Source organism: Anarrhichthys ocellatus, unplaced genomic scaffold (genome assembly GCF_004355925.1).
Source record: "Anarrhichthys ocellatus isolate YVR2014 unplaced genomic scaffold, GSC_Weel_1.0 scaffold16, whole genome shotgun sequence".
NCBI lineage: Eukaryota > Metazoa > Chordata > Actinopteri > Perciformes > Anarhichadidae > Anarrhichthys > Anarrhichthys ocellatus.
This window is the reverse complement of record NW_022280046.1, coordinates 5,419,879-5,447,359: the sequence shown is the minus strand read 5'-3', so window position 1 is coordinate 5,447,359 and position 27,481 is coordinate 5,419,879. Positions and strand designations below refer to the sequence as shown.

General features: G+C 41.5%; 3 protein-coding genes across 5 annotated transcripts in view; all 3 read left to right on the top strand.

The window, feature by feature from the left end:
- Positions 1-10,125, top strand: part of npr2 (natriuretic peptide receptor 2) — a 49,353-nt gene extending 39,228 nt beyond the window's left edge. Inside the window, exons 16-22 of the mRNA XM_031855619.1 lie at positions 3,452-3,598; positions 4,323-4,446; positions 5,565-5,633; positions 5,855-6,029; positions 6,797-6,895; positions 8,294-8,385; positions 9,546-10,125. Of these exons, the coding sequence (XP_031711479.1) occupies positions 3,452-3,598; positions 4,323-4,446; positions 5,565-5,633; positions 5,855-6,029; positions 6,797-6,895; positions 8,294-8,385; positions 9,546-9,608 (769 nt within the window). The 3' untranslated portion in view covers positions 9,609-10,125. The remainder of the gene's footprint in view (positions 1-3,451; positions 3,599-4,322; positions 4,447-5,564; positions 5,634-5,854; positions 6,030-6,796; positions 6,896-8,293; positions 8,386-9,545) is intronic.
- Positions 10,126-14,510: 4,385 nt separating this feature from the next.
- On the top strand, positions 14,511-21,813 carry spag8 (sperm associated antigen 8). Of its 3 annotated transcripts, XR_004213049.1 has the most exons (7): positions 16,123-16,314; positions 16,796-16,955; positions 17,189-17,234; positions 18,289-18,409; positions 19,990-20,052; positions 20,352-20,529; positions 21,440-21,813. XR_004213049.1 is itself a non-coding variant. In XM_031855640.1 (6 exons), exons 1-6 carry the CDS (start codon positions 14,695-14,697, stop codon positions 20,457-20,459), a joined length of 558 nt encoding a protein of 185 aa, XP_031711500.1. In that variant the 5' UTR covers positions 14,511-14,694; the 3' UTR covers positions 20,460-21,813. The 3 variants fall into 3 exon arrangements, 2 of the variants coding, with proteins under 2 accessions (XP_031711500.1, XP_031711499.1); XM_031855640.1 differs by lacking the exon at positions 16,123-16,314 and adding an exon at positions 14,511-14,754 and having other exon boundaries at positions 20,352-21,813; XM_031855639.1 differs by having other exon boundaries at positions 20,352-21,813.
- Positions 21,814-25,643: 3,830 nt separating this feature from the next.
- Positions 25,644-26,445, top strand: pmchl (pro-melanin-concentrating hormone, like). The gene has a single exon (XM_031855645.1). It carries the CDS (start codon positions 25,885-25,887, stop codon positions 26,290-26,292), a length of 408 nt encoding a protein of 135 aa, XP_031711505.1. The 5' UTR covers positions 25,644-25,884; the 3' UTR covers positions 26,293-26,445.
- Positions 26,446-27,481: the final 1,036 nt, after the last annotated feature.

The following is a 27,481-nucleotide window of genomic DNA, read 5'->3' as shown; positions in this document are numbered from 1 at the left end:
GTCAAATAAAATAAAAAAAAGTTCAATTATATTATGTATCAACAATAAAGTAACAGCTTTGCACAAATAATTGGTCCAATATTGGTGGACAGCGGTGTAACCGGAAGCCGCTAAACAAGCTGCAAGGGCAATAGCGCTCCACCAGTGTAGGTCCACCAAACGTTCTTGTTTTTGCTACTGACAGGCTCAGATTGTTCTTATAACTATCTGACTATAGAAAGGACCCTACAGAGAAATAAAACACTTTTCTTAGGCTTTTGCTTCACCAATATTCTCCCAGTTGCCCTCCTCTCTCTCTCTCTCCTCATCCGCTCTTCAATTTGTAGGAGCTCTTTATCCGTATACTTTGGCTCCAATAAATAAATTCAAAGACCTCATCCACATTGAGTAGTTCAGCCGTGACTTTGAAAATATTTTAGATACCACGAAGCGCTTTCTGTACTCCCAACACAAAACTCTGCCCCGGGGCACTCGCAGTGACTCTGCCGCTTGTCTTGCGGCAACACGTCACCTCAGGAGATTTCAGAACGAGACTTCTCCTTGAGCGAGACACTTTCCATCATGTTGCTAATCACTTATAATAACAATCAGAACCTTGTCAGTGGCAAAAACACATTTTTATTGGACTTAAATGAAGGTGCCAGCTTGCCCAGATAGTGTGCATTGCAGCATGGGAAGGTCTGCCGTCTGCAGTGTTCTCGCTCAATGCTGGACCAATTTTGTCAAATTAGTCACTTAAACACTAAAACATGGGAAATTACCGAAGTTTCCCTTTAAAGCAGCTGTTGAAATCCAGATTAAATCTCCTTAAAATAACTGCTTCATTCAAACCTGAGCAAATAATCATTTATTATTAGAAATTCTATTCTTAATTTTATTCATATTGGTTACATTAATGATGGATTTATGAAGAGGTGAAGGTCCTTTCAGACAGCTGAACTGATGTTGTTGTTGTTTAATTGGATGTGGCAGCAGTATGGTGCAACTCCACCGCCATGGCTACTGACTGCATAGCTTAACAGACCAGATTGGAGCTGAAAGTAGAGAGAATAGTTTGTAACATGATTCAAATAACAACTTAGTTATGTTGCGAGTAAAATAGCCGATAAAGCAGGGTGTGCTTCAGGGCGGGGCCACCTTGTGATAGACAGATTGCTACCACAGCGTTGTCGGGTCTGGGAGTTGACCGTGTTTTCGTCTTCAAACCGTTCACAGTGTGTTTTCAGTTCATTCAAGTTAATTGAAGCTTAAAAATGTCTTATTCAGCGTTTGGTTGAACTTAGCTCCATCCCCTCCTGTCACTTCTGGTTTCAAAAAAACAAGATGGCTACTGACATAATGCTGAACTCGAGGCTTCAAAACGGTAGTCCACAAACCACATGCTGACTTCTTGGTGACTACGTACACTTCTTTACTTCTTATATACAGTCTATGCTTTCAACAGACAAAGAAACGCTAGAAGTATATCTAATCCGTCTCAGGGATGTTTTCCCCACTTGCTTTAAACGGATTAACAGGATGCAGGATTATTCCCTTGCTGAAATGATTATTTTCTGGCTTCTCACCTCTTTCGCTTCACACTCAGCACAGAGACAGTCCTCAGTTTTCACCGTTACTATAAGTTTGGATGAATGGCAGAAAACTATGGATGTCTGCGCTTCGCGGTGCAGTAAACAGTGCATGGCCTGCGTGATTGAGCTCAGCGCGTTGATACTCGTCGCTGTCTTTCATGTCTCTCTCTGATGTTTTGTTCTTTAAACTTAAACAACATGTGGGTGTGTGTAGGATCCGTGACCCACAAGGAACATGGTAGGATGCCAGGCATTGATGCTCTGAGCCGCCACGGTGGTGTGGATGACTCACCTTCTTGCTCTTGTCGGAGTGAACGCGTGTACATGCATGTGCGTGTGTGCGTTAGCATATGAATCTGGATACGTACATTATACACTACATGCATTATATAATTTTACAACATAAGTGAAATGCTACGATCGCAGCAGTAGAGACGTAAAAAGAAGAATGTTAGGAGTGTCTGTTTTTCCTCCATGTTGTTTGTTCATACTGTATACGAACTAAGCATAATGTCTCATTAGTGCAAAGCTGCTGTGGAGCAGTAATATACATGTTTTTACTGTTTTACCACTTTTTTAATGTGGCTTGCCAGTGGTCATAGGTGGCCATGTTGGAGGAGTGAACGCTACAGCACTCAGAGACTCTTGTCAGACCTTTGAATGATTACATTTTGACCTCATCTACACTGCCATTTAACCTCTGAACTCCACCCGTTCTGCACATAAAGGTCAGTTTACGTGTCATGGTTAGTTCTACTCAGCCTGTGAAAACAGTTTTAGGATTTCTTCTGGAGGAGCTTTATCAGTGGATGAGCTTTGTCTGGGAAAAAACCCTGATGATGTCATCAATGTTATCTCAGCTTGGACTGGAGACTAAAAATGTTTTAACAGAAAGTATTTCAAACTGGGCCTTTATCAGCCAGGAACGGTCTGACGAAGACATGTTGTTGATTGCATTCTGGGAAATGAGGGATCTAGAGTTTTTGGAGTTTGGCCCATATTAGTGACTAAAAGTGGAGGTATCTCAGCCTCTGCTTTTATGCCTCTTTTATGCCTATTCCAGCTGCAAAACCAAATCACTCATTCCATAGATCAGCATAGAATGTGTTAAACGACAAATGTGCTGATTCCACCAGTTGGATGCCAGCTGCTACTTAAATTTGCAGTATGAAGTCATTTTGTACCTTGCTAAGTGACAGACGTTTTTATTTTTCTCTTTATACAGTGTTTATCTAAATATAATAAAAGTTTGTCCCTCACATCTGATTGATGAAGCTGATGATTACTCATCTAAGTCTGTTTACGGGTGTAAAAAAAAGTTTAGAAAGCCTTTGGTGGCTCCAGTGGGAGTTGTGTGAAGTCTGATAAATTGCCTTAAGTGATTTCGCTTGCGTCAGTGAACACAAGTGGAGTTAGAAGCTCTTTGGCCCGCTCCTCATCCCTGTGACAGGCTCGCAGCTTGAGTCTACAGTACATTAGCTGATCATCATGACACACCAAGATCTCAGGCTCAACTGTGAGCAGTGGAGTTGCATCGTGGGTAACGTAGGTGGGATATTTTGACAAGGAAGAAGAAGAGGATTTTTTTGAAAGAATTGCAATTATAAATCGACGGATTACTCTTACTACTAAGGGATTATTCTGGTTTATTCCAACCTGGATTTTATTTTTGTAGTTTTACAATTTCTATTAATTATAACATTGTACTATCCAAAACAATGACAATTATCAGTCTCCTGAACTATACTGTCAGTTTATAGTGACAGTGACCATTTAGACGATCTCAACAATATGAATGAGCATTTGTGTGTTTTGTGTTGTTTTACTATTATTGGATTTGTGTGGATATCACCTCATTCTACTGTGTGTGTTTTCCACAGGGAGGGCAGCACCAGCATTCTTAACAACCTGCTGTCCAGGATGGAGCAGTACGCCAATAACCTGGAGAACCTGGTGGAGGAGCGAACCCAAGCCTACCTGGAGGAGAAAAGAAAAGCAGAAAACCTCCTCTATCAAATTTTACCACAGTAAGAGCAAGTGACAGACACATTCACACGTTTATCCTTCTACCCAGAAGCTCAAAACTCCAATTAGCTTGAAACCAGCAAATTAGGTGAGTGTTACCAGCGTAGCTCAATGACGCTGTCAATTGTGTTAAATCCCTCTTTAATTAATGACTCTAAATCCCTCCCAACACCACGTTTTGATACACACTTCCCCCGTGGTGCGATCTCACCATAGATGAAAGGGAACGGAGTGAGCTGACAGGCAAACTGCTCATTAAGGGGGACGGAGGAGCAGCGATAGTGAGTTTAGGCGTTTGGATAACACCACAGCAGCAAATCCCATTGTTCTCACCCGTTTATCCTCTTATTTTTCTGCTGAAAAATCCAGATATACAGTATATACACAGAGACGAGCCTGAGAGGAAGGGCAGCTATCATTTCTCACCGCACTTGTGAATTGCACTAGCTGGCTTCTGCCACATGTGCCTTTGAATTTGGTATTATTTGATTGAGAGTAAAATAACACGAGCAGAATAAGCAAAGATAAACTGACATCCGGTAATCAACCTGTTGCTTGGCATCCTTTAACTGTGGTTAACCATGATAATCTCATCACCTCCTGCCGTGGCTTGTTTGATCTTATTTTTTGGTCTCCGTTCTTTGCTCGTAGATTTGTCTGAACTTATCACACTTTGCACATTTTGACCTCATGTCTCTCTCTCTCTCTCTCTCTTTCTGCGTGCAGTTCAGTAGCAGAGCAGCTGAAACGAGGCGAGACGGTGCAGGCAGAAGCCTTCGACAGCGTCACCATTTACTTCAGCGACATTGTGGGCTTCACGTCCATGTCGGCGGAGAGTACACCGCTACAGGTACACAGCGCAATCCTCCAGGGAAATCAAAATCACTGTTTGTGATCACAGTCGCAGTCAATTCTCTTTCTCTATTCATACATGAAAGGGCTCACCACCAGTATCAGGTCTCTAACCTACGGTGTGTCTCATAGTTCCCACAGTGTGCATTCCCACACATGGGCTGCTACTCAAAATAGTACAGTTGTTAGATGGAACAGTGTGTTGACGCAGGGTTGAGTCACATTGTGCCACCACCTATCTCCCTCTCACTTGAATACCAAAGGGAGGTGTCGAGAGGAAATATATTATCATGATGTTGCATCCAGGCAGAGGGTCTTAGGTGTTGATGGGCAATTTGACACCTTCCCGTGAAGTGGAATCTCCCAAAGAACTGACATTTGCTCTTCTCATCTTCATCTCTTTTCTCTTCTCAAGTTGTGAGGAAAAGCCAAGTATGCTTCTCGATAAGGCCAGATATTCATACAATACAACAAAATATCTCACGTAGTTACATCTAAACTCAGTACTGTAGTGGTAGTAAAACAAGGTAAGTCTAAACATGGAGCTGGCATCCAACAGCAAAAGTGAACTGCAGAGTCTAATCCTGTGTTTTGAGTGTTTGATAACAGGGCAGCCTTTTAGTTTAGTTAGATTGTGCCTTTAGGAGTTCAGTATTAATAAAACGATCTTAGGTTCTCACAATTCAGATCCTAGTCCATCACAGTTTAAATGTTCTCATTCACTTAACACTGCTCACTCTTAAAGCACAGCACAAGATGTCCTGACCAGAAGAAGAGCCAGCAGAGACACAATAATAAAAAAAAAAGGATCGTTAAAGATGAAGAATAAATTACTAAATTTGGTCAAATTAAATGCGGATTGTGTTTTTGTAATATTCCCTCTGTGGATTTGATTCATGACCCTGTAAATGTGTTCGTCAGTGAACCTCAGCGGGCACTCGTCCAACGACAGACAAACAGAGATTAAGTGGCAGACTGGGAGGTTTTGCAGACACGCTGACCTCCCAATCAGCCATTTAAACAAAAGAAAATAGTGTCACATGATGGATTTTCAGTTGTAAACAGTATTGTTGCTTTATCAACTCACATCATTAAAACTCTTCTGCCTCTCTACAGGTTGTCACATTGCTCAATGATCTCTACACCTGTTTTGATGCCATCATCGATAACTTTGATGTATACAAGGTAAGTCGGGATGATCTAATGCAAGAATATGGCGTATTTGTTTCTAATCTGAATTTGAGTTTTGTTTCTATTATTATGTTAAAATATGCAAGGTTTACAAGCATTTCTAAAGTGTGAGGGCTATTAAGAGCCTTCAGGACCTCTATAGGAATCCTGGGAATACAACAGAACATTTATACAAATCATTTTGACTCCCTCATTCCTTATGATTCATCCCTCAGGTGGAGACCATCGGCGACGCCTACATGGTGGTGTCAGGGCTGCCGGTGCGGAACGGAAAACTGCACGCCAGAGAGATCGCTGGCATGTCGCTGGCGTTGTTAGAGCAGGTCAAAACGTTCAAGATCCGACACAGACCCAACGACCAGCTGAGACTCAGGATAGGTATACACACAGGTGAGTCCTAACCAAAGCACATTGCCCTATCTCCTTATCCATGTTATCAAACGTTTGCACAGCTATCAAAACTTCTTTGCTCTCGTTAGTCCAAGAAGGATTTTTGACGAAGATAAACCGTAATAACAGAGTGCGTAATGTGACACCTAATGTGCTCTGCAACTAGATGAATAGATTGCTTGTGGTCATGTAGACCGAATGACGCCAGCTGCTTTCCATCCAATAAAACTGGTGAGCCTTCTCTTTCTTCACTCTACTCTTAATAGCTGCACCTTAATGAAAGACGGATTTATTTACTGCGGCTCTGTTGTATTAGCCTGTGTTAGTGCAACTCTTAAACTGGCCACAGATGTATATCAAGTTGTGATATGTAACTTCCCACCTCTGGATGCCAACGTGCTGACTGGACATAAACACTCCGGATGTTTTAACTCGAGCTGTCTGCAGCGTTTAGTCTGATGTCATTTACAAGAGGCTTCTGACACAGTATTTAGACTGTATCAGCTCATGGCGGCATGGCTCATATTCTTAATCAGACACTTGACATGCAACAGAAATGGACCAGCGTGGGTAGGCTGGTACTTAGCATGGTCAGAGTAATTTAAAGCAATGAGCACAATTTCAATTCACTCACTCCTTTGTCGTCCTATTTAAAAACATTTACACTGCGGAGGTGGTTGTGTGATAATGACAGCAGTTCCCAGCATTCCAAATATTATTGTTTTTTTTCCTGTCGAGTGTGACTATATTTTGCTTGTGTTTTATAGGTCCGGTCTGTGCCGGCGTGGTCGGTCTGAAAATGCCAAGATACTGTTTGTTTGGAGATACTGTCAACACAGCATCTCGAATGGAGTCCAACGGAGAGGGTGAGCGTCACTGTCACTTATCAGATGTCTCCACACTGATCCGGATTTTGAACAGAGTGGAACATGTAACAATATCCTCGTTGTTTTTCAGTGTTTATAACAAACTCCATCTTATTCTTTGTCTTTGAGATTGCCGTGACTCTGCAATCTCATTATTATCATAATGGTGGAATGGTGAACATGTTAACGTGCTTTAATGTAAAAAAAAAACTAAAACATCATTTTTCTCATACTGTCTGAATATGCCTGTATTCTGAAATGCTCCCTTTATGCGCCTGTCTCTTTAAGCCCCCTCCTGTAAAAGCCCAGTCTGCTCTGATTGGCTCACGAGAAATATATGGTGCACCTTTGCAAAGTCAGTTCCTAAGCCGTGGGTGGAGATACTCAGATGGTGGGCGGTGTATTCTAATGAGCCTGTATGGGATAAATAGGAAGGGGAGACAAATCTGAATGGCTTGTTGAATCACAATGTTTTCTGATCAAGGCAGCTCACAAAAAAACGGACTGGTAAAATGTTACTCAAACGGGATAAAATAGTGCATTTGTTTGGGACTAATTTTAGCTGCAGATTAATACACATTTGGTGCTCCAGTGAGTATTTATAGCAGCACGACGGTGTCTGTGTGTGTGGGATTGAGAAAGCTTTCGGACAACAATGGAGCTCTATGGCACAGAAGAATCAGATATATCAGGCTCTGGATACGCACACAATTCTTGTTTGTAGATCAATTCATTGTTGACCTTTGTCTTTTCAGAACTGGATTAATTGTAGTGTCAGTTTTTACATTTGTTGATTATTCTATATTTCTTTCATACGGGCCAAGGGAAGAGTGGTTGAATGGTTGTTGCCAAGGTAATAGCTGATGGTGTTGGATGGAAACATTCTTCAGTAAGAAAATGATTTCAAAGCTGAATATGAGAGGTATCGACCTGCTGAGTCACACTTTCTACACTGAGATTTCTTTTCTTGACTGGCAGTGACAGGAACTAGTGTCATGAAACTGTGGTTGGAGAGTTTGCGAGCCAATCATCAGAAGTATTGATTAACTACTGAGTGTATTGTGCCTCCACTGGTAAATAATTTATTGCACTTACAGCTAAGGGCCCTGAGCCAGCGATAAACTGTGCAGCCTGAAGCTTCACAGGCAGGAATCCCGGCTCACATCTCTGCATTGTGCGCATTAATTGGACAAAACAATACAGATTTTCATCCCTGTAAGCATTTCAGCCGCTGACTTTTGAATGCATCGGCTCGTCTCGCTCCTCAGTTTCCTCATCTGCTGCAGGTCCTGAGGCCGGAGATGAAAGCAGTGTGGTGGTGATTGTTAAAGTTGTCATTTTGTCATTCACAGTGTGGAAATGCTCAGTCTTTGTTGTGCTCTTGATGTGTTTTTGCAGCCTTAAAGATCCACTTATCCTCTGCCACCAAAGAGGTGCTGGATGAGTTTGGCTACTTCGATCTCCAGTTACGAGGAGACATAGAAATGAAGGTAAGGAGCCACATCTTACTTTTTAAAAATCAATCATGAAAAAGAGCACTCAAACTGCAAAAAAAACATCTGTCTAGTACAACTCACTCGGCCTCAGATTCCGACTTGAAGGGTGAAATATTGACTTGTTGTTGCTGGTGCAGTTTGTTTCAGAAAATGTTCTAGAAATGATTGTTAAAGCAAAATGGAGCTAGAGATCATCTTCCAATGGGATCACACCAGCTGCAAAGTAAAATCAGGCCATAGGCTTAAAGTGTGTGTGGGGGGGCCATAGCCCCTTCCCCACTTCCTAACCCCCTACTTCCAGCTCCCTTGCAAAAACCACACGCATCTTTAAACTCAGACCTCCTTTTGATCTCAACTACCCACCTGTAACATTTTATGACTGCATTCTGCACGGTTGTGATGCTATCGTTTTGACAAAATCTGTCCACAGACAGACATGTAAACACCTGGTAAAGTCCTCAAACCTCTTCTAGTTGCTGCTACAGTAGGTGTCTCCAGGACAACATGATGACATACACACACACACACAGACTCGCAAGGCGTAAACAAGCCCCTGTCGCAGATGGTAACAAGACAGATTACTTGAAAAAAGTAAATTTGTATTGTAAATAGATAAAACAAATGTAGTTTGAGACTTAATACTCGACACAATAACTTGGTAAAAGAAGACTTTTGTGGGAATCTTGGGGGTCCTTCCTATCTAGTGCTCCAGTCTTATACGGAAGTCTTACACAGACTCAAAACCCAATGTACTAGTTCTCATGGATGCAATCCAAGCCAGTTAACTAGGCTGATGCACTGCATCACACTTATCCAGAGCCCGTCCGTTTAGGTCCACATGTCTTGCCTCGATTACAAACAGGTGAAACATCAGTAGAGAAAAACTCTGTGTTGCTTTTAGATTGAGACAAATGTTGATCTTTTGCAGAAACAAATATTTCACTCGACAACATTGATATGCTTTTAGCACTGTGGCGATGTGGTTGATTCTCCTCTGAACATGCATAAAGGCTTTGTTCTTTTGGAGAGGGTGGAGGTGTAAGCCGAGCTGCAGTGACCATCAGGGTCACCGGTAAATGAAGGGCAGCCTAATAGAAGATATCGCCCCCACCTCCCCCCCATTGATGAACCTATTGATTTCTGTGTTTTTCCAGGGCAAAGGCAAAATGAGAACATATTGGCTTCTTGGGGAGAAGACTGATGTGTATGTTATCTGAGAGGCCTGCTGATAATGTGGCAGCAGCAGTGGAGACGACAGCAGAAGCTCCGGTGGCCGAGCCACTTCTTTATTTGTTCTAGAATAAGTCCCTATTGGTGATTTCCGTGCAGAGGAAAAGAGAACGACACCATACGACACAAAACGGAGGGAATTCCAGGTATATTTATTACCTGCATACTGTAACTGCAAAAAAAAAAAGCAAAGACAAAAAAAAAGACAAAATATTGTAAAAGTTGTTTTTTTCTTTTGTATGAAGAACCTTTCTGTCCTGAGTACTTTTCACTGATGAATTCTTATTTCTTGTGCTTTCTATATTAAGATTTGTATAATGTGTTTGGGAGTCAATGATGTAGTAATGTTTCCTTGAAACAGCCATTGAGGTTTGGAGGCACAGCGTTACAAGTGATGTCACTGCAGGGGTTCATAAACCGTGTTACACAGTACAAGATAATATGTATATATGTATATCCAAGATACTGTAAGATATTTTGTTGAATAAACTGAGTAAAACACTCTTTTCCCATTTATGAACCGGGCAGTAATTTTATGCTCCTGATACCAGGAGTCTGATTAGTTATTGATATTTGCATCCACAGAGGGTGTAACATGAGAAAGGCAGAAAAGAGCCCTAATGAGTCTGTTCTTTTGTATGTATTAATGCTGAATTGGTTCATGTGAGCTCTTTGAGTGTATCTGGGCCATATCCTTCTGACAATACTCACCCAAAGGTTTTCATCCCACTTTAACTCAGAAAGAATTTATAAATGACCTTGTGCTGCCCCCTCCTAACATATTGGATGTCCCGCTGGAATTGCACATTTAAAAGTGCTCACAGAGCTATTGCAGAAGTGTAGAAGCCAGTTCAGCAGAGGGGCAGGCTACCCGGTGCAAGCTTTTCAGAAAGGTCTGTTTCAATGAAACTGCACCTTCGAAGATTTTCTTTTCTATTTTTATCTTCCATTAAACATCAACTCTGCGCTTTTCCCCCCTCGCCTGTCCTGGCAATTAATTCAGGTTTATCTGATCCAAGCCATATTCGCCTTGTCACTTAACCTTTCACAATACTGCCAGGACTATTTCATTATCATTATTTAAAATACAACAAGTGTGAAAGCTTTAAGTATGTGCATGAGGGAGGAGAAAAGCAAGTTGGTAGCAGGCGGCTGTGTGTTTGTTGTAATGACATCACCGCTCATTTCGATGCTCATTATCAGCTGCGGAGGCATGGGCACTGTGTTTGTGGCTGTGTGTGTGTTTGTGCGTTTTCATCTCTGCAGGAGAACATCTTCCCCCTCCTGCAACGGCTGTAATTACCACTTTCTCACAGCGGTGGCACGCCGGCGCCTGTTAGAGCCACAGTGATCAGAGTGAAGGTCTCTGCTGAACACCGCTCTGACCTGCTAACCCCTCACGACTGACCAGGCTGGCATCTTGTTATTTTCTGCCTTTTCATACAGCAGAGAACCTTGAAGTATATGTATACAAAGCCTCCAAGCGCACTGCAAAATAAAATAAAAAGTGTGCATAAGACAAATTATTTTCAAAATCATTTTTAAAAAACTAGTAGATCTGAAATTGTTGGGTGATTTCATGTCTCGGTGTTAACCTGTGTCACAAACTGGCTCAGGGAATGAAACAAAAAGGGGGTCCACACAAGGTTATACTTAAAACCAAACATAATTTATTTAACTAAAGTCTCAAATGAACAATGGTGTGTGTAGATCAGCAGCTGGAAGCAGTACACGGATGTGTGGCATATGTGCTGCGGCAGTGTTGACGGTGCGAAACCAACAGAAGGTGATGCAGGGTGAACGTTCAGGTAAACACATGGAGCAGCTTTTGTAGACTGGAAGGCCCAGGTGAGCTTCACTAAGGTGATGACCCTCCCTTGTCAGCCAGGACAGCCTCCAAGACAGTTGGAAGAGTGTCGCACCTGCATGTGGGTGATGAAAAGTACAGCAGTAAATATGTATTTGGTGATTTGCAGGTTTTAAGACATCCAGTCATATATGCAGATAAAGATACAGGTAAATGCTGTTGGAAAACTAGACGGTTTGTTTGAGCATGTTGGGCACTTTTAGCTTTATTTACTTAACCGTAATCATGAAAGTAATGTGAAAGTGCCTGCCCATACACCAAAATGTTAGTTTGTGTCTGGTTAATTCCCATCAGCTGCAGCTGTACCTCGTGCTTAGTGCTAATTAGCAACTGATAACAGCCCAAACCCGGGGTGGCCAAACTATCCAGCATGCAGGTCAACTGCAGCTCTCTGCCCGTTCTTAAATGTTAAAACCATTTCTGCCTCCTCTGTTTGTTACATCTTAATATCAGACGTACAGATTTACTTCTTACTTTAACATTATATCTATCAAGTAGGCCCTTAGGCAATGAACAGAAACTAATACATTTATTTGGCAATTTCTGCCTTTTTCAGCTTTACTTATTTGCAGATTGACACATAACATTATAATATTTTGAGATGTAAACTCGTTAGTAGTGTTGTGTTGTTATTTTGATAGATAAATAATTTTCCATGGCACGTTGGGGTTTTCTTGCTGTGTAACTGGCTGAAAACGATTCATTAACTATTGATTGGCCCCTGACTCCTTATATATTTCTGTATATGGCCCACAATCAGAAAAGTTTGGCCACCCCTACCTATGATGGTGAACATTATACATGCAGGTACAGGTGCATGTGGTATGTACAGCAAACATAATCACAGCTCACTGTAAAATAATGTGTGGACACCGATAGTTTGTGTGGCTTGACGCAGCACAGTTTGACAGTCTGTTCCAGACACTCTGGCTGTCCACTGAAAGCTCTTCTGCTGTTTCTCAGCAACAGACTCCGGGGTTTGTTTGTGTGTCTCATATCCACGGTAACAAGCACAGAGTGTTATGTGTAGCAGGGCTTACATCGATATGAATAAATGGTATGTGATTCTCAATAAACAAGGGACTCAGCAAGGTTACTGAGCAAATAAATACATTCATTTTACCACCCAAATGATGATGTTGTTCCTTGGTTTGGCAGCAAATGATAGTCACCTTCAGGTCTAACGAGAGCTGCTGCACTTAGGCTACTGGTTGAAAATGTGCTGCTTTGGACAGACATTGCAGATAGTAGGTGAAGCGAAAACAGAGAATCAGGCAGTTATGTGGAGTTTGGCTAAGAATGCAATTTTTTTTTGGATTAGCTGTTATTAGACGTTATAATCAAGCAATGGGCCTATATGATTTTACGAGTTAAACATTAATAGCTGAATGCTGTTTTTTTGTCTCAGTGTAAACAAGGACTGCTTTAAACCATGGAATCATGAACTTGCAATTTAGGAAATTAGGAAAATATGTACGTCTTTGATACAATTATAAAATACAAATGGTAAATGTTACCCTGGCAAAGAGTGTTGAGCATGGAGGTTCATTGTTGACTTCGAGAACAGTATGTATGACAAAATAATCTACTCAAGGTCCACTTACTGGCTTTTTTTTTTTAGCTTTCAGCTGCAATTACACTGTCTTCATCAGCAAATGGAAGAGGCTTAGAAGTCATTAGGAAACTATGTAACGTCACACCACGTGCTCGAACTTGTAACTTAGAATAGCGTTTTGATTTTGTAATGGAGGAACATGAAAGTTAGATAAAAATAAAAAATATCTGATGTGTGTTCCTCTACAAGCCGTGGCTCAGCAGGATGGATGTAACAGTGGACGGTGATTAGATGAATCAATCAGTGGATGGATGTAAAGATATTTTACCAGGTGCTGAAACCAGAGGAGTGTCATCTCTGTTCACTTTAATTGCACCTCGGGGGACAACGCTTTCACCCCCAGCTGTCTCTTGGAGACCGGACGAAGTGCTTCTGTGCTCACTTAAAAAAATGTGAGGAGGATTATTCAGCACTAGACTTTCCAATCTGAAGAAACCTTTTAACTCTTTCATAATAGCGGCTGGTAGTTCACACAGGCCAGTTACTTTTACAAATTCAGAAAAGAGTGTCTTAATCAGACAGGATCATATTGATGAAAAGCCAGTACTGTATGTAATGGCTTTAATAAATTAAATGATTTAACATTAAATCTACTTGTGCTACTGTGTTTCAGTGCATAATCCTTTAAGACATTTAAAGGCAAAGTAATTTTCTTAATAACGCACATTTTAATAACCTTGTGCATTGCACTTAATGCATAGAGCACGCATGCACAGAAAAATAACAAACCATACAATACAAGACAATGCAACAGCAGCATAAGGAAGGAGGAAAAAAACATTCAATACAAAAAGAATACTATAAGAATAGTTTGCAACAATAATGCTTTGACGAGATATCGAGAGATAAGGCATCAATATTAAACTAAGACTGTTTTATAACTAGTTCAAAGTTCCTCACAGTTATTACTTTTATCTGTCACTAACACGTGTAATGCCCAGTAAACCTAACAATAAAAATACACTGTTAGAAACGGTTCTTATTGGCTTCAATAAATGATTGTTTGTAACACATTTAGTGTGACCCTGCTGAGATAACACTGACAACAGTGTCTTTTTGTGTTATGCTGTTGTCCAATAAGGTCTCGTCTCTCTGGTGCTCACACACAAATAGAGAGAGTTTCAGTGTTTGTGTGTGTGTGTGTGTGTGTGTCTGTTGGAGTCAACATTATTCAAGTTCCAATTTGTAGCCAGGTGGAGCTGACGGACCTGTATTGTAGTGCACTGACAGTGATTGCTTGATAAATGGCACCTGTTGGCGAGCCAGCAGGGGCTCTGAGTCTGGTCTTTGTCTCCTCTGCGACAGGCTGGTGTGTCCGGTTGCATTCACACCTGTAGGGACGCAGTGGGAGTGCATCTTGTCGTGTGAATAGGCTGCTGGGGTTGCTGAGTAACGGAATATCCAAGTCTTACTTCTGAACGGGCTCAGAAAGATGAACAAATGTTACGGTTTTGTACAAGTAAAAAAATAAATGATTTATTCGCTAAGCCACACTGGTGACCGTTTGGCCTCTGTGGCGCACCAGGTACCTTTCAGCGCTAGATGAGGATTTTGGAGGATCAGAGGTTCCAGTCTCTGCTCATGTATCTGGATGACACTGTGGTGTTTACCAGTGATCTACCATCGAGCGGACCTTGACAACCTCGATTTGGTAAGGATAGGTCGTCTGGCAAAGAGTAAGGCAAGAGTTTTTCCAAGTTTTCACAATTTGTGGGTTACCATCAGAGACAGAGGTTCATGAGTAGAAAGGATCCGTCACAGTCCTGTTGTAGTTGGAGTGATTTGAGGAAAAAATACACACTCTGGGAGAGACGACTGTTACTGTTAATGCTGATTTTTCACTTACGTTTAACAGGTTATGAAACATTCTCAATGTAATACTGATGCCTTTGTATGACCCTCATAAGTAAACGAGACCATCAGGGAGAAGATTGGCTTAATTATTATTGTAGCTTGTCATCGGTGCCAACAGGTCGGATCCTGGGTGAAATCTGAAATTATCCACTAAACTCCTTCAGCTCAGACTCCAGTAGGGCCTCCTACAGCGACCAGCCCATCGTGGAAACACCCAGATCCGTTCTTCCCTGCAGTCAGAGCTACAGCGGGAGGTGTAAAGCTCCACGCCCAGCAGCGGCATCTCCTCTTCCGGGCCAGGAGCAGAGCTTCATCTGAATATAAAGATACAAACATGAATTCTCGCGATCATCTACAAACCCTTGCAAGAGTTGTACACAAGTTGGATCCTTTCGAGCCATAACCCAATTAGAGCATGTAGAGCAGACCAGCACAGGATTGATCAGTTAGATTTGTGTCCAACTTGATCCAAACCCTCTTACATACAGTCTATCATCCCAACTCGCCATATCAGCATTCACATAAAGGCAACAATAACCTGACGAGATTGAGGCGGACGCAGTTATTAGAGCACATTAACCTACACTGCAAGGCCCAGGGTATGATGGGAAACGCTGATTGGCTCTTAGGTTTGAAAAAACAAACACCATTTGTAGATAGTCCTCCATTTTTATATTACTATTCTTGCATTTTTACACACTTATCATATAGATAAAAAAATGTTATTCAAAAAATTATATTTTTTTGAGTAAACATAATTCACATGTATGTATTTTTCCGTATGGATTGTCATTGTACGATAGTATAATGCTAATATTTTTACATACTTATTTATATTTTCTTATACTTTATCTATGTTATAATTCAATTCCTGAATGGGAGCAACAGTGACGTTTAACCCGATTTACCACTGGGGATCAATAGCTGTCTTTCTGATTCTGATCATTATTCATAGCTTCCTATAGCCAGAGAGAGGGAAGTTCGTCCTGAAGCTTGCAGCTGTGTTTATACCCCACGCCTCAATAAAAGGCCGCTTCATGCATCTGCGATGGAGTTCACTACGTCACCGAGTGGGAGGGTGTCGGTGCCGGAGTTTGCTCCGTTGTCATGTCGACGCTTCCTTCAACAGAACCCTGTTGCCGAGAGACATGCGCAGTCACTTCGCGTTAATTCATAGGATGGGAGCTATAACATAGGCTAGTTAACCAGCGTCAGAAGTTTCAGCTTTTGTTGTTCACGGACCACGTGGCGTATTGTAGTCAAGTTTAGCAGTTATCTCGGTGCTACGATGGCCGAGCAGCCGAACACTGTGGAAGAGAGAGACGGGAGTTGTGTGTTGCCCAACAGGGCAGAAGAGGTGGGTATAGCCGCCGCAGCCAAACGTCGATCCTGACTGCTTGTAACTTCTAAATTACCGTTATATGTTTAGTTTGTATCATGAGCCAGCATGCAGGGCACTGGTAATGGCACCTGGACCTCAGTCATGATAGATATATTTACCTGTGCTTGGCTCTTCGAAAGGTGTATTTCCACAGCCAAAGTTTTGTTTGGTTTTAACCAGGGAATGAAATTAGCACGTATGTTGACAGTGGCAGGTAAAAAAACATGCAGGTCACCTGTCATTATTACAGGTTTTCCTTGTATAAAGAAAAAATATAATTTAAAAATAGTTTGGCATAGCATGAAACACAAATAAGATGTTTTTCTTTCAAATCAAAGCAAGACACGGTATCTTTTGATTGTGGCCCAAACACTGTGCTTTATAAAAGTAATATTTATTGCATTCCTCTAGGTTGTGACATGTTTTCATCTAAACCCTCGTATCTCCATCTATACAGAGGGCCGCTGCTGCTCTCGCCGCTCAGAAGACGAGGTCACAAATTCAGAAACACGGGCGCAGAGGGATCCTCATGATGGACCAGGAGTCTAAGATGGAGACTGTCACCACGATGAAAGCGGCTTTTGTCCCTCCTAAAAGTCTAGGAGTGAGACTGCGGGGTATGTGTCTTCCACCATTCACAGGATGAAACTACCAATACTCTATAACAATGTACAGACTCGACTTGTATTGCAGAAGAGTAGAACATATTTTATTACGGTGGAGGTGTTTTATAGAATACCAGATTACAGCCTTCGCATAGACACTTTTATTTCACTGTTCAATAAATCTTTTTCCGATGATTTGCTGCGCATGCTCAGTTCATCTCTTCTTCTACATTCCCATGGTTCAGGCGCGAGAGGCGAGCTTTTGGAAAAACACATCACTGAGATGATAAGGTAAATCAAGTATGAAACAAGCCTTTTGATGCTAAATGAATCATTGCTGCAAGTGGTGTTGTATGTGGAAACGGAGTCTGGAGGGGAACTCCTCGGAGGAAAGTGATGTAATATTTATACGTCTGGGCCTGTTTTACTGTTCCATCACTGCTGTAATACCTTTTAAATCAGGTTTTATGATGTTATTTTACATGGAGCCAGTCGTCCTGATGCCGTTTATTGAGTCTCTACCCCACAGATGAGGTTATGAACACGCCGCACATGTTAACTGCTCATAAAGAACACAAAGCATCATGTCTTTGATGAAAACGGCTTGTCCAGCAGTAGACAGTGTCTCATCACTCAGTCTTGAGCCACGCACTAAATGTCCTGGACTTTACAAGTACACACCCAACACTGCTTGATTCATACGGGGCTCTCAATCGCTAAAACGCTCAGAGCAATTTCCTCGGCTAATCGGTTGTTATTCTAAATATATTGCCCTTTTGAATACATGAATCAACAGTTATCCAGATCAGAGGGTTGGAGAGTGAAAAGCTTTTGTTTTTTTATGGCTTGCTGTAAATATCACACCAGTCTCTTTTTGACACAACATGAAAAAGTTCTAGTCCAATCTACATGATGACCATTGATCCACTGAGTGACATTAAATGACATGTTCAAGGATAATACGTGTCTTACATCACCGCTCTTAAGGGCCCAACATACCATTGTTTCACCCACACAGTTGTTTGCTCTGATTAGAGCTCTGCTGGTGGTCTTCTCACAGCTGTTGGGGCTAGACAACTTACACTTTTATCAGTTCTGTGGCTGATGTGCAATTGTTATCTTGTTCCCTGTGTCTTATGCTGCATTCAGGCAACGGCGGCAGAATGGGACGTTATTCTGACTTGGTGTTTTCAGGCTTTAATCCTGTGCTGGGAAGTCACTACATATAAAAAAACAAAAACTAAATTAGCTATTTTTACTGCAAGTGCAGCCGATTGAAAAAATTAAACTTGTACTTCTTCCAACACTGCCAAATACTGAGGCTGATATCCTCTTGTTTTCACAGAGAGAAGGTTCACGCTGAACTGAACCCAACTGACCCGAGTCTCGAAACAGACTACTGCTCCACAACCCAGAAAGACTTCTGTGTCGAGGGATTTGTGCCTCATATCCCCGAAACAACACAAGTACGTGTATGCATGCATACTCTCCTGTTGAATCTAAAACAACATGTTGTTTATTGCTATAAGTGCCTAAACCACAACATCAGTACTGGGACTGGTGTTAAAACTACGCCCAATATGTTGCACCAGTTTGACGTTTGGATGACTTATTTGTTTGTTAGGTTTGTACAAGCATGTGTTTTCATCTACTTTACATATAACTAGATGTGCCTGTTTCAAATTACCAGCCAATTGAACAAAGAGAGCGGCTGATTACGACTGATAATTATGTTTTTTCCTCCTTCCAATAGCCATAATTGTAAACAAACACCATTAATCATATTATAACATTGCTGTTGGATTCCAGACTCAGTTGTAGGATACTGGCAAAAACCCGGTTGCTGACTGCGTTTACCTTCTAAAATAATTAGAGCTTTATGTGAGTTTACAGTCTTCACTAAGCTTAACTCTGGTGACCCTGGATAACCTGGAGCTAGTTATCACCTGGTTCAGTTAACTCCTGGTTTTCCAACGCAGCTATAAGCACATTCATGTGAAAGAGTTCCTCATTACAAAGTCAATCACAGTCATTATCATCAAAACCACGAGTGTCATATTATGACACTTATCCTAGCGTGTTAGCTGCTCAACATAGGTTAAATGTGAAAAAACAAAGATTGATACCTGAATCCAGTGATCTTCATGAGAGGAGAGGTGTATTTAGACTGAAAACAGCCATTTTCTACCTTGTTGTCTTTGCATAAATTTGGCTGTTGGTTTGTTTTTGCAGCTTGTGTATATTCGCCCCAAACAGCCATTTAGATTTGCAGATACTGCTGTATTTTGTACACATGTAGCTGTAGTTTTTTTTTTTTATTGTCTGTGTGTCCGTGTTATTTTCCTCCAGGTTCTGTTCTTTTTCCTCTCAACTCTTCCTCTCATCCTTTGTGATCAAAATGTTGTATTAACAAAAGGAAACTGATAACAAAGGAACAGAAGGACAATAGACACAAACCCCTAACAGCAGGAGAGAACAGAAAAAATAATTATTGTCCTTGACAGCAGTGCATGCTTTTAGTTCTTCAGAGATATAAAACACGTCATGTCCCTGATGAAGGAACGCCACACCGTAACCATAAAGGGTTGAGTGTTGTATGAAGACTGCTGTCTTTGCAGCCGTAAAACAAAAAAAAACAATTTTCTGTCGTAAAATCCTGACATGAACATGAGCATCTCATTAAGGAGACACAAATACAAATTATGATTCTACATCATTTTCATGAGATCAGCTCACACTCTATATCATGATGACTCCAAAAGTCGTTGACCTCTGGATATTCTTAAACATTTTAGGAAATATTTCTTCAGAATAAGAGTTACACAAACCAATGTATCCGGATGGTAGAACACTAATCAATTACACGGTTGATTGTCTATTAATTGTTTAAAGCCATTTACCAATCCAAAATACCAAACATGATCCGGTTCCAGCTTCACTTTCTTCTGTCTGGAAGCCGCAGTTTGAAGACCTCACTTGTAGTTCTGATAACTTCTAATATGGCAGATTGCATTTATTTGACAGTGTGCTGTTGTCTCATATCCAGGTTCATGACTATAAAACTGATCAGGCTGTCTCATTTTGGAGTGAAAATTGCCATCGGATACAGGTGGGTCGGATCGTTTCACTTTTTGGACATTGGGGGTCATGTATTGCAGTTTGTTTGCTGTTATTAATTCTTTCTAAATAACATACAGTCACCTATGGCACCATATCATGTCAGTAGACAATGCAACAGAAGAGTTTCACACATCCACCAAGGTTTAGGGGAGGATGTGTTCAGACTGATTGTATTCCCTCTCTCGCTCTGTGTCCTCCTTTCTTATCTTGTGTCAGATTCCTCAGTCTTGTCACTCAGCATGTGAGGTAAGAGTTTTAAAACTGTTCTTGTGTGGTTTTGTGTTACAGGGTGCGACTGCCGTGCAGAACCTGAAAGCACCTTTCAGGAAGTCGACCCTGTTCAGCACACCGATCGGCGAGCGGCTGGACGAAATCGAGCTCCCACCTGATAACTGAGACAATATGTGAGAGTATCATCACATCACTTCATTACCAGTTGATATTAAAGTGGGAATCCACTTCAAAGGTGATTATTATTCTGAAGTGCGGGGACACCTCTGCTGGTAATTAGCTGTCATCGTCACATCTGAAAACCATGAAGTCAATGGAAGGGCAGCCTTTCAGCCCTAAATATCTACATATCTACATGAAGGTGTTTATTAAAAATGGGAAGACTATTTAGTTTAAGTAATTCTGCCAGAAAATAAATTAAATCCACAGCATACACACAGCTGATGTCATGTTGACTGACAGGTTTCTGTTGTGCGGATTTGCTGAGAAACATTTGCCTCCGTGTCTGGCTTCTTAAAAATAGATAATTTACTGTGCGTGGCAGCTCTGTTTGTAGCTCAGGTCAGTACTGACCCAAAGCGTGGACCGTCCCTCAGGGCAGACCGCAGCAAGTACAACACGACTGAAAGAATGAAGAGACGTAGCTGCATTGCTGCTCATTCCATTTTCACATCTTGTTGTCATCAGTTATAAAAAAAGAAAGAAAGAAAAGAAGCCAGGTACTAACTAACAGCGTTGCAAGAATACACAAAACTCTTGAGAGACAGTCAAAATAACACTGCTATTTTATAATCCGTTAAACGTTCAATCTAAAGTGAAAGAAACAAGGAAACGACTCGTAGTTATTTTGAATGTTTTAAACAAAATTTCTGGCCATATCTTACACACTGCACCTTTAACATTAACATAAACATTAAACACGATGGAGCCCATCTTCAGCCTTGCACAGAATAAAGCAGGTTTAGCAAATGGAAGATGGATTGTGCTAAACACATTCATCTTTTCCTATCAAAAAGGGTCATTTGCCGGTCAAAAGATATTTTTTAGTTACGTTTATAACCTTCCTACCTTTACACACCATTTGAGTGACTGTATTTAAATATGAAGCAGGTCCTAACAAGTCTCCGTTTGTGCCTCTCATGCAGTACCAGACCATCCTGAACACAGAGCTAAGCATTCGATGTTTCGGAAAAAGAAATACCCGGTGATCTTTGAAACATTCAGAAGGCTTAACAACACTTACCACTGTTCTGAGAGTATTTCCAGAATCCTTGAGACCTCTCTAACTATAAATAAATGACATGCGGTGTGTTCCTGATCAGTTTGTACAATGCCAGCCCAAATAAAAAAGGTTATATTATACACTATATTTGTCAATAATAATGTTACTTTTTATTGTCTTATATTTTCATGCACAATAACACGTTTATATTTTTCTTGTGTTGTGCAAATTGTGCAAGGAAATGTTTCACTTCTGTCTACTGTCTTCGTTTGGATTAGGAAATAGAGTTGCAACTTGGTTAACGATATTTTTCTTGAGTCACTGAGGATCCTGAAAATACTGGAAGCTGATTAAGGAAGTCGGTTTTCAGGCCCTTGCAGCTTCAACATATATTGTATGATAAGTCCCTCTCTATTTCTAGACCACAAAAAGCTTAAGATTTATTCCCAGAGCAAAAGTGCATAAGTAAAACGTCTCGGAGTATCTTGGAGCCACATTCCCCAGTATTATCTTTGTGTCTGATGTGTAGTCTGATGTGTAGTCTGATGACAGCTGGATGGGGATCAGATTTTCCAAATTTTCCCGTACATTTAGTTAATTATTCCGTTCCTCCTTCGAAAAACATGATGCTGATTGAAAATCTTTCACTCCCTCTGTCTCCAACAAGCAGAGCACCGATGCTGCTATTTCTGTCCCACATTGTGATTACATGTTAGTAACCATCTCCATGGCTACCAGAATCTCTGCAGATGTATTGACGAGATGTGAATGTGTTGGACTCTCTCTCTTTCTTCTCAGTTGGAAACCCTGCATTTGTGTCTCACGGCTCACACGGACGCCCACTTTGTAAATGTCACTTTCTGAGGTTAATTTAATGCTCAGTGGCCAAATCACCCTGAGAGGTATAGCACCAGACCCAAGATCAGCTTCCACTGCTTTACTTTCATCTTCCCCTGCAGTCGCATCCTGACCCCCAAAACAACTCTTGACACCCGCTGCGATCATATGCATGAGCCTCAAATAGCTAAAAGCAGTGTTCGGCTTTCATCTTTCAGGCCCGTCAAGGTGTGTCTGAGGTTGTGTTGTATGCCATCATCATTATTATTATCTTTGCGACACAAATAAGACATGGGGAATGTGTGACAGCCCTCTGACTGATCCAAGGAAAGTAACCAGGAGCAAACAGCGGCGCTGTAATAATTACCCTTCGTGCAGTAGGAAAGAAACTGCAAAAATCCTTTACGTACAGCTCCTCTAAACTATTGTTTTTTATTTGAACAATAGATTAAATGACTTTGAATGAAGTGAAATGGAAGGCCTTGCCATTGTGTTTCTCTTCACTAACAATAAAGAGTGAGGGACTGTCACCAACAACTTTACATTCATCGAGATGGAGTCTACGCTTGAAGGAGTATGTCAATCTGTGCAGCTGCATCAATCTCATCCAGGATTGTTTTCCATAGTAAAGAGTTAGATTTACTTTGTTTACATGTATTCAAGTAAACTTTTTGTGTACATTTTGAGTAGTTTTGATGCAGCATACTTTCTACTCTTACTTGAGCAGACTTTTAGAGAAAAATTGGGATACTGCTATTCAAAGGTCAGAGTCACTGTGACCTCCCGACCGCCCCATTCTCGTAAACGTGATCTCAAGTAAAGTATTTAAAAACAATGCCAATGAGTTCATAGTCAGAGTGATTTTCCACCTCTGCCTCGGTGTAAAAGCAGACCTCTCTGGTTGCTTGTTTGAGAACATACAGTGAATTTCCACCAGAACTTCCTGCCCGTGTGAAGGGAAGACCTCTGTGCATGTTGCGGTACAGAAATCCTTAACCTGTCTGTGAGCAAACGAAAACTGAGATTTCAATCGGTCAGACCTCAGAACCAGCTGGCTGGACGCAGCGTGTTGGAATTTGAATAACATAATTCAATTTGTGCCTGTTAATACATGCACTGCTGTTAGATCTGTGTGCTGTATTTACCTAGCTGGAATAACACTTAAGCTTGCGTCGTGTGGCCCGCCGCTCGGTATCGCAATAAAGAGAAGCGGCGCTGTGCTGGTGTTATGTACGTCTGCCCTCCGCACACGGGTGGGTCTTTTTACACGGCCCCACAAACACCTGAGCCGAGGCCTCGTATTTTGGTTGCTTCTCAGCACATCTCTGCCTCTTGCTTTTTAGGAATCCCCTTTTTTCTTCTTTTTGACGAAGAGTAGCGCTGTCTATGGCACACAAACACCTTCAGTGGGCGACTGCTGCCTTTACACCCGAGGGCCAACAAGGAAAAATGTTCCCTGCTTCTGCTCTTCTCGTTTTTCAGGAATATAAGGGAAATTATTTGGCTATTTTATTAGAATGCGTTGTTTTTAATGTTGGACAGAAATGCAAAAAAAATGTATGTATATGTATCCATAACACAGTCTCTCTGCCTCAATTCCAACCTCAACCGCACTGCCTCTAAATTTGTGTTGTATTGAGTCGGAACCCACCATTAGGAGGGAGGTGTACAAAGCGTGTAACATCAACACCATGGACCAGGATTCACGTTTGGACTTCTAACTGCAGCCATCGTTGATCCCCAAAGATGCCTTTACCCATCTGCATTTTCCAGCCTTAGGCCTTTATTCTGTGTGCTTTTGCTTCGGTACCAATCAGTAACCTTGGTCATTATGTTGATTTTCTCTGTGCCTGGCCACCCTACTGTACTGACGTGGATAGTTGCGTAAACTGAACCATAACGGCAACATAATTTATTTGCTTTCTCTAATCCACAATCTATCCCTGACCTCAATATACTCGTTTTAGTTCAAAACTTCAAATACATACTGTTTCTACAATGTAAATGGGGAAAACAACTATATGTAGTTTATATAAAAGCGAATAAATAAGAAACTATTCTGTTTACGTTAGCTGAGAGATGATATTTTTCATTAGTCCTGTTACTGGCAGGTTGGAAGTGTTGGCAAAAAATATTATCTTTAGGGATAAAACTATTTCTTCATTCCTAAAACACCTCTATTTTAGATCCATATGGTTTTCATCCAAAAACAGCAACAAGCTCTTTTGCGCCATTAACACTGCATAGCTCCACCTGTCCCATCAATGACAGGCTACATATGACTAGCTGACATCTAGGAATGAAAGATAAGATTCAAACAAAACCCTCCGTCTCCTGAAAACCACACGAGGCCTTTCAGGCAGTAATAAAAACAGGCTGTAGATAATTCTCTAATGCCAGACTTTTTAGAAACCACAGATATGGCTTTCAACAAGAAATGGTCGACAGCGCTTCCCATCTGAACTGCCCAGCTGCACAATATGAAGACTGAAATAACCTTAACAAGTTAATGACATCGAATTATGTCTCTCCATCAACGTTTTATAATATGCTGCAAATCATGTCAGTAAAATCTTAAATCTTTTTTCTGTCAAATTACTGTGTTAAAATTGTTAAGTGTAATAAGTTTTTAGTGCTCACAAGCTTGTTATTCGCAGCCTCCGCTTCCAAGGTGGAGAACACCACTGCTTTTCAAAAAAGTTCTCCAGAACAGCCAATGACGATAAATAATCCGAACCACAAATAAAAATCTGACTCAAAGGCCACCTGCATAAATTACATTAACTCATTTCCCATGGATCTTATGCAAGCCCAGGTGTGCAAAGCTCCTGCAGTACCCATCTGGCAACGGTAATTAGGTAGGATTGTAATTATGTTGCGGTCCAGCAAGAGATCAAATCAACTTCCACCTCAGGGCCTTGGGAGCAGATCAACTCTATATTCTCCCAAGAAACATTTCCTAACTTCACTTTCACTTTGACACGTCGACAAGGAGCTGCTGCCACGAACAGGCAAACACCTCAGGAAACATCAGTTTGCTTTTTTTTTTTTTTGCACTAATCCAAAATGAAATCCCATATTGAACAATGCCCTGAGAGGAGGGCTCTTATCACTGAGTATCTGACAGGACGAAGAGCTTCACGGGTTAGTAATCCCTCCTCGTTGTTTTAAAGGGCAGTAATTTTGGATTAATGTTTTTCTTGGTGTCACCTGCTCAAAGAATTCCCACTGTTTCATCGTCTGGAGTCTGTTATCAGCCACCACGTTGGAGATGATTTTAATTAACTTTCCGCCAAAACAACACTCTTGAGCACTGCAAGACTTCTACCCAACTGCCTTGCTTTCAACTAATTTCCTGAGCACAACAGGAGAAGCAATGATGAGAAACGATTCAACGTGGCCAATCCAGCTTGTCCGAAATGATATAAAAGAGGACGATACGATGTCTGGGTCAGTACAACGAAGCAAAGAGCACTGGAAAGGAACCCATCCTCGAAGCCAACGCTTTGCACCTCCTGGAAGACCTTCACCATGAGACAGTCACTCATGTCCGTCATCTTCGCCGCAGCACTGTTATTCGAGTGCTATGCTCTGTCAGTGGCGTTGCCTATGGGCAAGACTGACGACGGCTCCTTGGAGCAGGATACTTTGGCCTCGCTGCTGAGCAACGAGGCATCAGAAAACGGCCTGGGCGACGCAGACCTGGCCACGGCGGGCAAAACCAGAGGGCCGAGGGTAATCGTCATCGCCGATCCAAGCCTGTGGAGGGACGTGCGGGTGCTGCACAGCGGACTGTCCGTCTACAAGCGGAGAGCTGACGACAACGGCCAGATCATCGAGCACAGAGACGCCGGCCAGGACCTGAGCATCCCCATTCTGAGGAGGGACACGATGAGGTGCATGGTGGGACGGGTGTATCGGCCATGCTGGGAAGTCTAGGACAGTTTGCTCTGCTCGTCCAGGCGCCAAAACACCGGACGACCACCACATCCTTTCCTGCCTCACACTGAGTTGCAACATAATCCAAAAATCTATGTATCTATATTTAAATTATTGCAAATCTGATAATAAAAACTACTGAATTCTGCCTTATGTCTTGTGCATGTTTGGTATCTGTCTCACTACTTAACTCAACTGGGATTATGAGGGTTACAGTTCGACTTTCAGATCTGTTCATAAATGATGGCATAAAATAACTAGTTTGATAGTTATAGCACGCAACAGAATTGCCATTGTTACTTTTCAGTTTGTGTACGGATTAGATAAGATACAATATGTTAGTGAGCTTTAGAGGTACTGGTAGGTTAACTGTTGGGCTTTGGAAAGACTTAGGCTAGCTGTTTCCCTCTGCCTCCAGTCTTAATGCTAAGCTAGGCTAATCACCTCCAGGCTTCAGCTCAATACTTAACACAGACATGAAAGTGGTATCGATCTTCTCATCTAACACTGACAAGAAAGCCAAAATGTTGAACTACTTCTTTAAAACTCAAAACTAGACACCGGAGAATGGAAGTAAGAGGGCACATTCCACAATAAACATTCTTAATGTGTTCCTGCAGTAGCACCTCAAACAGCTGAAATAGTTGCAGTAACAGGCTTCTTTTGGACCGCATTGTAGGTCTGGTTTACCAAAAAACATCTGCAATGGGAGGAGTCACCTTGATAACACCTATGACTCACCCAATTTCAGCAGTTCCCATAAAATTACAGACTTTTTTACACACACAAGTTTGTTACATCAGATCCTGCATACTGGTAAATGACTATTTTCTTACATATGCTGGTGACTTCTCGCCTGCAGAACAGAGGCGGACTCTCGGGAGAGTATTTCCAACCATACAAGAGCTCATCAGAGCATCAGGCTGAATGATTTCCTAAGCTTTGCAGATGTGTCCGGCCCTCATCAAGCAGAGGCAGGGTTTGATAGAAAATGACCTTTCAATCAATCAGGAAGCTTCCTGATGTCCGATAAACATCTATTATAGATGATTTGGCTCATTACAACTTCCGTGGCTTCTGCCTTGACAAATATAGCTGATAATGAAGATCCACAGATTCAAACACAGACCTCTTTCTGCACAGTTTATTGAGCAATGAGGGTTTGATAACCTGTTGTATTATTACCTCT